This window comes from Electrophorus electricus, chromosome 16 (genome assembly GCF_041902795.1).
Source record: "Electrophorus electricus isolate QZ-2024a chromosome 16, ASM4190279v1, whole genome shotgun sequence".
NCBI classification, from domain to species: Eukaryota; Metazoa; Chordata; class Actinopteri; order Gymnotiformes; family Gymnotidae; genus Electrophorus; species Electrophorus electricus.
This window is the reverse complement of record NC_137512.1, coordinates 25,417,568-25,430,000: the sequence shown is the minus strand read 5'-3', so window position 1 is coordinate 25,430,000 and position 12,433 is coordinate 25,417,568. Positions and strand designations below refer to the sequence as shown.

Sequence of the window (12,433 nt, the reverse complement as noted above, 5' to 3'; positions counted from 1 at the left end):
CCTGCAGCTATGGCACTGCAGTACACTGTGGACCTCAGGTTTGGGTTAATCCTGTGGGGTTAATCAAAGATTGGGTAATTAATAACCGACTTATACGCAAAGGAATCTCAAACAAAAAAATCACAAAACAACTAACTGTGGACAACTAATGTAGAGATTGTATGTGACCAAATTATAGAACTGACAGCCATACTTGTCAATGGTAAGTCAGCTTTTTAGGGATTGACACTATGATCAGCCAGTCATGAGTCTGCACTGATGTTATCTGAGTATAAATGTTACTAACAGGTTGATAGCTTCGTTGTCCATCCACTGCTGGAACCAGCCCTTGATAAGACTAACACACTCCTCTACTCCTGTACTGCAAGCCATGCGAATAGCATTCACCTCATTATATCTGGAGAGAGACAGCGAGAGAGACAGTGAGGGAGACAGCGAGAGAGACAGCGAGAGAGACAGTGAGGGAGAGCACTGGGCACAGCATACTTCAAGTTTATCATGTCACACTGACATTTTAACTCCCAGTACTTACTGGTCCATGAGGCCACTGGGGATTTCTGTCCAGTTGGCAGTAGCGCTCTTGAAGTAGTAGAAAAGGGGTTCTACTTGTTTCCTAACATACTTCTAAAGGGCAAAGTTCATCTAATTAGAACAGCCAATACTCTTATCATGGTTAATGGTGTGTGGATAGATATCCGTATTTAAGCCGACCTGCAAGAGATCGTAAACCTCATTCCTATCGAACATAAGATAGTAGTAGTCTAGGTTGTTAAGGGTGGTCTGCCAGGGCATGTACTCTCGTTCTGCGGACAGGTACTTCGTGGTTTGCAGGGCCAGCGTGGTACAAATGTGCTGGGCTCTGTAAATGGAAGAATATGCATAACAGCCATCATCCATCAACATGATATCATACAAGGTGTCGTTTAACATTTACACTGTTGAATCATTATTTAGATCTCACCTCGCAAGGTTGAACGCATCATCAATTAACTGGGCCCGGTTAATGACTGGAATGACCTGAAAGAAACCAAAGAATTTTATTCAAGTGAAAATTATCTTTAAACCTGACAATGTACAAAAACAGACACCTAACATTCAGTGCTTTCAAAGATAACTTTAAAACTCAAACATGATCATCATAAGCAGATTAAATTGGCAACCACACCCCAAACAAACCCCAACGAACACCAACGCCCCCCCAAAACCCCCCAAAACCCCCCAAAACCCCAAACAAACCCCAGACAAACACCAAACCCCAGACAAATTCCAACAAACACCAACACACACAAAAAACAAACACCAAAACCCCCCCAAAACCCCAGACAAACTCCAACAAACACCAAAAGACCCCAACAAACCCCAACAAACACCAAAACCCCCCCAAAACCCCAGACAAACTCCAACAAACACCAAAAGACCCCAACAAACCCCAACAAATACCAAAAACCCCAAACAAACCCCAGACAAACTCCAACAAACTGTCACGTCCGCAGACCTGAGCATTCCCCATTGTCATGGCACCCGAGTCACTTCTGGGTTTTCGTCCGTCTCCATGGTTCCCTGTCTCCTCCCCTTTCACTCCAGCTGATTATCGTTTAGACTCGGTTAGTGTGTCCGCTTAAACCCTGTGTCTTTTGCTTCTTGTTTGTCAGTCATTTTTGGTGTCTCATTGTTTCTGGTTAGTTTTCGTTTGACCTCCCTCATTGTGTTTCTGATAAGATCCCGTTTGTCCTCGCTTATTTCTGGTTGCGTTGTACTTGGTCTCTTCGTTCCTAGTTTAGTTCCTCTCTCTGTTTACACTTGCCTTTCTCCTGTTTAGTTAACCCTCCCGTTTAGATCCTACGTGCTTTCTTACTGCCTTGTCCATCTCTTTTCCATCCCAGTTCATGTTCATCTAGTTTAGTCTGCTCTCCTGTAACTTGTATGTTTTCTCGGTGTGTTAGCTTCATTTGCTTTCATTTTCCATTATGGCCAGTCTTCCACTTAGTTTTATGCTCAGTTGTTTCCTGTGTGTCTTCCCTTAATGTTTAGTTCCCTTTCTTATGCTCTTCCTTACCCTGATTAGTTTATCCTTTTGTTTGATCCTGCGTTTGTTCAGTATTGTGTTCCCCTGGTGTTTCCAGTATTAAACTCATTTATTTACATTTGTTTATCGCTTTCACTATGGCTTCCCCTACTTTGAATTCAGCCCGGTCTCACGACCAAGGTAGTAGTACTTCGCACATGTGTTCACCCCTACCTCACCCTCGTTACACAAACACCAAAACCCCCCAAACAAACACTACCACTCTTAACATTGTAGAATGTTCATTACAAAAATAAAATGAGCCAATGCGAACAGAGCAGAACATTCACGGGAGTTCTGAATAATTCATTGTAGCATCTCAATCCACTCCTGGCTTTGTTGGTGTTTGTGCAGTGTTTGGTCAGAGAGTCCGGGGACTCATTTTGGTTGCTGCATGAGGCTTTTGGTACCTCATGAGATGACATGAGTATGGCCAGGAGCCTTTCCCAGTTCTTTTGGTCATAGTTCACCCTGTAGTATCCTGAGACATTGAAGTTGGCTATTAGCCATTCAGGCGCTGTAGTCTTCATTCGGTTATCTTGAGCTACATGCAAAGACAAGGACACATTACTTCACTACGATTCCATTGGAACCAGGTGTTGAATTTAGTCATTCTTCCAAAAACAGCGGAAATTCCGAAAATTCCTCGTAGTGAAGTTCACATGAATCACTGTCCAAAGCATATTCACTCAGCTGAACAGAGAGGGTGCGCTTTCTCAAGCCTCGCTCCACATATCAAGCTACTGAGAGATACTTCACATCACCTTAACTGCATTATTTATATAGTCTTGTTTATTTATATATAGTCTTCGCTATATAAATACAGGATATCACTATTATTGGTTTTGCTCTATGAATGACACTGCACTACACATTGGCAGATTTCACTGCAGGCTGAGATGTTGCAATTGGACTGCATTTATCTGATCTCTGCTATCTGGTTGTTAAATCTTTTACCTGTTTTGCTCTGTAGCCAATATAATTCCTGCGAAGATCCATGTTTAATTGACTGGATAGGCACAATCCACTCGTAGCTAAAAGACAAGCAAATATTACGTGGGTTGCACCTTGCAACACAGACCATTGCTCTCCTTTTAGAGATTCAGCTAGCCTCGTGTTTGAGACCTACCCGAACGGAGATATTTGATTGGGTTTAGACTGAGGGTCCAGCAGGAAGTGTTCCTGAGTGAGATCTCCAGTCGTGGTGTTAATGGTGACCACTGGGAAACCCATCTGAAGAACCCAGCGGTCCATGATATCTCCAACAGTCATGGGTAGCTTAGTTCCACTCGAGATTACTGCCTACAATGTTCAGATATAACACAGTAAGTTGTATCCTACCCAAAACATTACTGACAGTATATTCTACCCTGCCGGCTAAGAAACACAATAACATGCACCAAATGTTTGTGCTGTTCTGAGAATAAAACTGTTTTCAAGGCTAAAAGGAATATAGAAGTGCAGAATAACCTACATCTTGGAGATGATCCCAAAGGTCTCTGTAAACTGTGTTGTTGAACTGGAAGTGATTCAAATAACTCTAAGATGAAAAAGGAGAGAATTGTTGAAAGTGGAATAAGGCAAAGAAAGAAAGAAGGAACCAGAACAAGGAGCAGAAATTAGGTTGGCTGGACCTACACTTAGTCCCTGGACAAAGATGGGCTCAGTCAGGAAATCCGAGAGCATCCTCAACACAGACGCCCCCTAGAGGCAGAACAAATGGCCATTATTATGAGGTATGTTCAAGAATAGTATAAAATAATCAATATGTCTTAATTCTATAGTTTCCCAGGGAAAGGAATTTAACTGAATTCAAAAGAATTGGATTGAATTTAGGCTCATAAAAATAAACTGGCCGATGTGAACTGAGCATGTGCAGAGCCCCTCAGCCCCACCTTGCTATAGGAGATGGTGTCAAACAGCTCACTGATCTGCTCTGGCTTCATGATGTCCTCTTCTTTAGAGGAGAGGGGGTGAGAAGACGCCAGTGCGTCCACGGCGAACACTCGATGGATGTCGTTCAGTACTATCAGGTCTTTCTGCGGGAGGGACAAAGTCAACCATAATGCCACCATAAGCCTTCTGGCCCAGGCCTGGAAGAAGCACCAACCATGTCTGGCTCTATACAACATCACGATCGTCTTCCTTGAGAGCCCTCATGTGCTGTGCTCTCTGGATGGAAAACACATCTGAAACATATCATTGTACCACTGTATCAATGGACGTTAGCTTTAGCATTTAGCACTTACAATGTTCCACAAAGGCTCAGCATGGTCAGCTCCAAGATATTCAACATAGGAGGCAAATCCCTCATTGAGCCACAGGTCATTCCACCACTTCAGAGTTACTAGGTTCCCAAACCACTGAGAAAAAGAGAGAGAGAGAGAGAGAGAGAGAGAGAGAGAGAGAGAGAGAGAGAGAGAGAGAGAAAAAGAGTATAGAGACAATTTGACCCCAAAGGTTTGATGTGGCCTATAGTCTATAATTACTGCGTGTACCTTATGAGTCTGTAGCTACTGTGAATACCATGTGAGTCTATAGCTACTGTGTGCACCATATGAGTCTATAGTTACTGTGATGACCATGTGAGTCTATAGTTACTGGGTGTAACGTGAGTCTATAGTTACTGGGTGTGCCAGGTGAGTCAATAGTTACTGTGTGTACCATGTGAGTCTATAGTTGCTGTGTGTACCATGTGAGTCTATAGTTACTGTGTGTACCATGTGAGTCTATAGTTGCTGTGTGTACCATGTGTGCGAGCTCGTGAGAAATGATTGTGGCGATCCTCTCTTTGTTCCCGCTGGAGGACACTTCAGGGTCAAACAGCAGTGCCGTCTCCCTGTACGTGATCAGACCCCAGTTCTCCATTGCTCCTGCATTGAAGTCTGGCAGAGCGATCTGGTCTGTGCAAAGAGTGAACGCCGTGACCCCAGTGTGAGAAATCTGAATGCACTATAACCTCTGGTGAGGCATTACAGTAAAACCAGGGAAAATGAAAAGTCCAACACCACGACTCCTAGGACTTATGTTACTCATTAATCTTCATACCTGGGACGCATGAATTATATTAGGTGGCATTAATGGTGATTTTGAATTTTCCTTAGCATATGCCTCACAGTGTTAGTACTCTTTCTGTGCCAGGTAGTGATAGCACATGGTATATCAGACTCCTTCAGTAACCACCTCATGGTGGAGAGTGTGTGGCTCGTACCGGATTTGTAGAGGGGGTAGCGGGTATTGTAATAGCTTTCAAAGAAATTGAGGATGGGACCGGTGATTTGGAGTGAGTAATTTCCATGCCCAGCACTGATGGCTTCTCTGCGGGCGTAAATGCGGATCTGTGTGAGGAAAAGAGCACACACTCCCTGAGTACACAGCAGTACCCAGGCGCAGGAGCTAGGACATTTCACAAAGATATAATTACCAAAACATTTCCATCCGTTTGAGCAATATGATCAAATTCACTGACAACAAATGCCAGCAAGTAAGTTGACATTCTCTTGGTTTGTTCAAATCTTGTTTTCTTAAGGGAAATGCCATTGATTGTAACGTTAACAGACTCTGAAAATCCCAAAAGAGACAGAAAAGGCAAAATAAGCAATTTATATTTATACAAAGTACAGAATTAAGTCTGCATGAGAAAACATTGGTTTACCTTTTTCTGGTCACTTTAGTCATTAAAGGAGAATTGTTTTTAAAGCAGTAAATGTTGTGTGCTATAAATGTGAAGGACACTTACCAATTTCCTTGCCGTTAGAGAGGGCAATGGTATTGTGGTCATGTAGCAGAGTGATGTTAAAGGTTGCTTTCATGGCAGGCTCATCGAAACAAGGAAATACCTTTCTGGCATCTGTGGGCTGCATCTGAGTTGTGGCTATCACCCTAGAATAATAAATCAAACAAGAATTTGTAATCAGTAAAAAAAAAAAAATTCACCAAGCAGTGACAACAAACTGGATAAGAAGTCTAAACTATAAGTATAACCCTAACACTAAACTATAAACTATAGTCCTAACCCTAAACTATAAGTATAACCCTAACACTAAACTATAAACTATAGTCCTAACCCTAAACTATAAGTATAACCCTAACACTAAACTATAAACTATAGTCCTAACCCTAAACTATAAGTATAACCCTAACACTAAACTATAAACTATAACCCTAAACTATAAGCTATAACCCTAACCCTAAACTATAACTATAGTCCTAACCCTAAACTATAAACTATAACCCTAACACTAAACTATAAACTATAACCCTAAACTATAAGCTATAACCCTAACCCTAAACTATAAACTATAACCCTAACCCTAAACTATAAACTATAACCTTAACCTAAACTATAAACTATAACCCTAACCCTAAACTATAAACTATAACCTTAACCTAAACTATAAACTATAACCTTAACCCTAAACTATAAACTATAGCCTTAACCCTAAACTATAAACTATAATGCTAAACTATAAAATATAACACTAAACTATAAACTATAACCCTAATCCTAAACTATAACCTTAACTCTAAACTATAAACTATAACCCTAAACCTAAACTATAAACTATAACTATAATGCTAAACTATAAACTATAACCCTCATGATTAACTACAACCCTAACCCTAAACTATAAACTATAACTATAATGCTAAACTATACACTATAATCCTAACCCTAAGATATAAACTATAACACTAAACTATAAGATATAACCCTAAACTCTAAACTATAAGCCTAACCCTACACTGTAAACTATAAGCCTAACCCTAAACTATAAACTATAACCCTAAACTATAAGCTATAACCCTAACCCTAAACTATAACTATAGTACTAACCCTAAACTATAAACTATAAGCCTAACCCTACACTGTAAACTATAAGCCTAACCCTAAACTATAAACTATAAGCCTAACCCTACACTGTAAACTATAAGCCTAACCCTAAACTATAAACTATAAGCCTAACCCTACACTGTAAACTATAAGCCTAACCCTAAACTATAAACTATAACCCTAAACTATAAGCTATAACCCTAACCCTAAACTATAACTATAGTCCTAACCCTAAACTATAAACTATAAGCCTAACCCTACACTGTAAACTATAAGCCTAACCCTAAACTCTAAACTATAAGCCTAACCCTACACTGTAAACTATAACCCTAACCCTACACTGTAAACTATAACCCTAACCCTACACTGTAAACTATAAGCCTAACCCTAAACTCTAAACTATAAGCCTATGGCTGAACTATAAAACAGAAGAGCATTAAGCATAGACAGCGTTACATGGCTTCATAACTCACTTAATTTTTCCATTTTCCTTGTATTCACTTCTATAAAATCCTCCTAGGCCATTGCCGAGCTCCCCCACAAACTCAGTGAGGAGCACGTAGGATTCTCCTGCCGTTAGTTTGCTGTTTAGCTGCATCACGAGATATTGTGTGGTGTCCTGCATCCAGGTGGAGTGTATGATGGGAGCAGGCGTGCCACTGAGGGCAGTCAGCGTGGGCTCTGCCGTCAGGTTGAGCTTGTTGGAGTGAATGAGGATCAGGTCCGTCTCCCGCACGCACCGGAAGACCACAGACGAGTTTCCCGTGAAGGTGTCGATGCGGTTGGATTCTTGTCTGATGTGTGGCCAGAGGATGACATCGTAAAATTCTGGAACCAGAGTATCAGGGAGACGGTACCTGTGCCAGGGGTCGTTGGATGGTGCAGTGGTTGGAGCAAAGGTTGGCACAGCGGTGGTCACCACGTCCGCTGGTTTCACCGTGTTCTTGTCTTTCTCCTGAGAGTAGACCACAGACAGAGCAATGATGGTAGCCACAGCTGCAGCTCCCACCACGATCGCCACAGCAGCGACAGTCTTGCTGATGTAGAAACCTTTCCCCATGTTGGAGCACGGCTAAGGGACAGAGCAGGCAGTTGGGCTCGGTGATAGCAGACCTTTTTATCTAGTGTCAGAGTTTAATAACTCATCCATTAACACAGACTGAGAAGTAACCCCTGGGTTCCACAGGGCAGCTGGCATTCTCCCACATGACTGAAAATACTCAAATGCACAAACATTTGTCTGGACTCTCTTGGTGAATCTAAGACAAATTCCTCTTATATAAACATTATCTGGGACATTAAAACTGATTCTGATCCCTACTGTTGTTCTGGAAATAGCAAGTAAGAATGATTTGGTAGTGATGACAGTTTAACCTTCACACTGTAGCTCTGCAGGTGACGGTGAGATCGGTTTACTGGCGTTCGTCTTGATGTCTTTGTGTGCTGTACTGGTCAGTGTTGTGGTGTATATGGATCACCGTGGACTTCAGAAGGAACTGACCTTCCTAAGTCTTCCTCAATGATTTTATGGTGCTTTTATGTTTTAAGTGCCAAGGAACCTCATCCTTCATCATATGCATATTGTAGATAACTGTTGACATTTCAGTATAGCTGTACTAAGACTGATAAAAGAGTTCTTGTTGGAATAAATTAAAATTGGTCTAAAACAATTTTGAAATGTGCTTAAAGACATTGACATAGCATTCATTAAAGACAATGAACGCTACAGTACTGGCAGAAACAGGGCAACCGGTCCGGTTGACCAAAAAAAGCACCAGTCTCAACATATGGGAGAGGAAGATGCTGAAAGAAAGAGGAAAAATGCATTATACAAGTTTAAGTTTGGTTTATTTGTCACATACATAGTCATACACAGTATAACTCGCAGTGAAATGGTTGCGACTGCTCTGTCCAAACTGAGGAAAAAGAAACAGGGGTGCATAGAGAAATATATATTCTATGTATGTACAAAAATATATTAACAATGTATGTACAATATATGTATATTATGTTTATATACACAATATACAATGTATATGGTTGTGTATATATGTATTGTACACAATATACAAAATGTACAGATCCATCTTGTAAAATGACATATTTACAGTTTATGTTACATGGTGGTAATTGAATATATATACAGTTATTCAATATATATACAGTTATGTTACATGGTGGTGGTGGTCCCCACAGTTTATTAGTTGCCCTGATTCAGGGCCCGAATGGCCTGTGGGAAGAAGCTCCTCTTCAGTCTCTCTGTCTTGGTCTTCAGGGAGCGAAAGCGCTTCCCTGACCTCAACAGAGTGAAGAGTCTATTGTTGGGATGGGTGGGGTCCTTCACAATCCTCCTGACCTTGGTCTGGCACCGCTTGTAGTAGATGGTCTGCAGGTCAGGAAGTTCCGTGTGAGTGATGCGCGCTGCTGAACGCACTACCCTTTGGAGTGCTTGTCTGTCCTGCTTGGTGCTATTCCCAAACCAGACTGTGATGTTCCCCGTGAGGATGCTATCGATAGTGCAGGTGTAGAAGTTCCGCAGTACCTTGAAGGGCAGTCTGAAGTCTCTTAGGCATCTGAGGTGGTAAAGACGCTGACGAGCCTTCTTTGCCAGGGAGTTGGTATGGCGGGACCAGGACAGGTCCTGCGAGATGTGAACACCAAGGTACCTGAAACTATCTACTCTCTCCACTGTGGTTCCACTGATCCTCACAGGTTGGTAGTGCTGCTCCTGCTTCTTGCTGCAATCCACGATCAGCTTCTTTGTCTTGCTGATGTTTAGGAGGAGATTATTTTCCTGGCACCAGTTTTCCAGGCGTTTAATCTCCTCCAGGTAGGCCCTCTCATCGTTGTCCGTGATCAGACCCATGACAACGGTGTCGTCAGCAAACTTGACAATGATGGTGGAGCTGGAAGTGGCTGTGCAGTCGTAGGTGTACAGTGAGTAGAGCAGGGGGCTTAGGACACAACCCTGAGGAGCTCCAGTGCTGAGGGTGAGGGTGGATGAGGCGCAGTTGCCCACCCGTACTGATTGTGGTCTGTCTGTTAGGAAGTTGGAGATCCAGTCGCACAGGGATGGATGCAGTCCTAGATCCCCCAACTTAGTAGTGAGTAGGGAGGGGATGATAGTGTTTAATGCTGAACTGTAGTCGACAAACAGCATTTTAACATAATTACCCCTCCCTTTCTCCAGGTGGGTCAGTGTGGTGTGGGGCAGATGTGCAATTGCATCATCAGTGGAGCAGTTGTGGCGGTATGCAAACTGCAGTGGGTCCATGGAGGCTGGCAGTGAAGATGTGATGAAGTCTCTGACTAGCTTTTCAAAGCACTTCATCACGACTGATGTGAGGGCAACAGGGCGGTAGTCATTGAGGCCGGAGGGTCGAGGTTTCTTCGGAACGGGGACGATGGTGGATGGTGGACCACGCCGCCATCTTCCTCCTACCAAAATCTAAAAAAAATTATACCAGTCTCCATCAGGCTCCACCAGCCTCCACCAGGCTCCAACAGTCTCCATTAGTCTCCATCAGTCTCCATCAGGCTCCACCAGCCTCCACCAGTCTCCATCAGTCTCCATCAGTCTCCACCAGGCTCCACCAGTCTCCATCAGGCTCCATCAGTCTCCACCAGGCTCCACCAGGCTCCATTAGTCTCCATCAGTCTCCATCAGGCTCCACCAGCCTCCACCAGTCTCCATCAGTCTCCATCAGTCTCCACCAGGCTCCACCAGTCTCCATCAGGCTCCATCAGGCTCCATCAGTCTCCACCAGGCTCCACCAGGCTCCATTAGTCTCCATCAGGCTCCATCAGTCTCCCCCAGCCTGCACCAGTCTCCATCAGTCTCCACCAGCCTGTACCAGTCTCCATCAGGCTCCATCAGGCTCCATCAGTCTCCACCAGGCTCCACCAGGCTCCATTAGTCTCCATCAGGCTCCATCAGTCTCCCCCAGCCTGCACCAGTCTCCATCAGTCTCCACCAGCCTGTACCAGTCTCCATCAGGCTCCACCAGGCTGCACCAGTCTCCATCACGGGCCAGATGCCTGCATGTAACCTCCTAATACAGATCACACCATGCCACGTTATCTCCCTCACTCTCCATCTCCTCGTGGCCAGAAATCTATGGCAGGGAGCAGTAGGTCTAAAATGAAACTTTACAAGATATACGTGAACCAGAATCTCCAGGGAGTGTGAAACAAGTGGTGATGGAATCTGGGATCTCACATGCATGCTAGGTTTGAGGAGGTCCAAGGGTGTTGCATCACAGAAAGGAGTCTGTGTGGAGATACTATTAACACAGACATCAGTTCAATATCTGACCCAAATAAGCGCAGGCTTGGGACTTTAATGACTCGGCTCTGTGCTGTTACAGCTTCATCTATCAGCCTTCATCTTATCGTGTGATCTTAGCTGCTCAGTGGCCTTGATGTTGATGTGGGTATACTGGAAGTCTTCACATCAGAATGAGAGAAATGACAGTGGCATGTCCAGGGAACTGGGTTTTGAAACACAAAACCTGAGTTTTTTTCTTTATCTGAAGATTATACTGGAGACACATTAACTTCTCTTGGGACCAAGACATAAATTATCATACAGACCGATGTGATCATTAATAAATTTATCCTAGCAAAGCCTGGTAGCAACACACCATATCAGACCCTGTGAACAGTGCTGACTGCCTTTTTATTAGCAGTAGTTATATATCACCTTTCTCAAACTCAGGGACACAGAGAGATATCAGCTCTACCTGATGAGAAGCAGAACTTGCACACAGCATACTCTCTGTCAGAGACCACTGAGGGACTACAGCAGGTACAGGTGCACCAGGGAGAACATGGAAACGCCACCCAGATAGGGACTCAAACCCAAGACCCTAGAGATGAATGTGCTAACCACCAAGCTGCACTTTAACTTAAAAAACATGGTAACGCCTGAGTGGAAAACATATGAAGAAGGATATGACTTTATTTGCCACATTATCAGACAGCTCATGACCTTCTAGTACAGGGTATCTATAAAGATAGGCCTCTATCTTTATAGATGTCATAGCAGCACCATATAACTGAGTGAATGACAGTTACGTGGTACCGACAGAACTACTCTACTGCACATTTTGTCATGAAAGGAAAAATGGGTTTGACGAGGGCCAAAGCGCTCCGAAATCAGACCCAGACTGCAGCCAAAGCGCTCAGGTTAAAGGAAACTGATGGCAAACATTTATGGGTTTATGTGTTTACTGTAAAGGGGAGAGGTATTAGTGTTCACAGTAAAGGGGGCGGGGTTTATGTGTTTACTGTAAAGGGGTGGGGTTTATGTATTTACTGTAAAGGGGAGAGGTATTAGTGTTCACTGTAAAGGGGAGAGGTATTAGTGTTCACTGTAAAGGGGGCGGGTTTATGTGTTTACTGTAAAGGGGAGAGGTATTAGTGTTCACAGTAAAGGGGTGGGGTTTATGTGTTTACTGTAAAGGGGGTGGGGTTTATGTGTTCACAGTAAAGGGGGCGGGGTTTATGTGTTTACTGTAAAGGGGGTGGGGTTT

General features: G+C 43.3%; 1 protein-coding gene across 1 annotated transcript in view; it reads right to left on the bottom strand.

Moving 5' to 3' along the window:
* anpepb.1 (alanyl (membrane) aminopeptidase b, tandem duplicate 1) overlaps positions 1 to 7,994 on the bottom strand; it is an 11,399-nt gene extending 3,405 nt beyond the window's left edge. Inside the window, exons 1-17 of the mRNA XM_035532222.2 lie at positions 7,373 to 7,994; positions 5,805 to 5,947; positions 5,490 to 5,626; positions 5,277 to 5,403; positions 4,814 to 4,968; positions 4,315 to 4,428; positions 3,961 to 4,104; positions 3,704 to 3,769; positions 3,540 to 3,605; positions 3,195 to 3,367; positions 3,023 to 3,099; positions 2,476 to 2,609; positions 962 to 1,017; positions 712 to 859; positions 533 to 624; positions 287 to 397; positions 1 to 51 (exon numbers count right to left, since the gene is read on the bottom strand). The exon at positions 1 to 51 is cut by the window's left edge and continues 117 nt beyond it. Of these exons, the coding sequence (XP_035388115.1) occupies positions 1 to 51; positions 287 to 397; positions 533 to 624; positions 712 to 859; positions 962 to 1,017; positions 2,476 to 2,609; positions 3,023 to 3,099; positions 3,195 to 3,367; positions 3,540 to 3,605; positions 3,704 to 3,769; positions 3,961 to 4,104; positions 4,315 to 4,428; positions 4,814 to 4,968; positions 5,277 to 5,403; positions 5,490 to 5,626; positions 5,805 to 5,947; positions 7,373 to 7,959 (2,381 nt within the window). The 5' untranslated portion in view covers positions 7,960 to 7,994. The remainder of the gene's footprint in view (positions 52 to 286; positions 398 to 532; positions 625 to 711; positions 860 to 961; positions 1,018 to 2,475; positions 2,610 to 3,022; positions 3,100 to 3,194; positions 3,368 to 3,539; positions 3,606 to 3,703; positions 3,770 to 3,960; positions 4,105 to 4,314; positions 4,429 to 4,813; positions 4,969 to 5,276; positions 5,404 to 5,489; positions 5,627 to 5,804; positions 5,948 to 7,372) is intronic.
* Between the last annotated feature and the right edge of the window lie 4,439 nt (positions 7,995 to 12,433).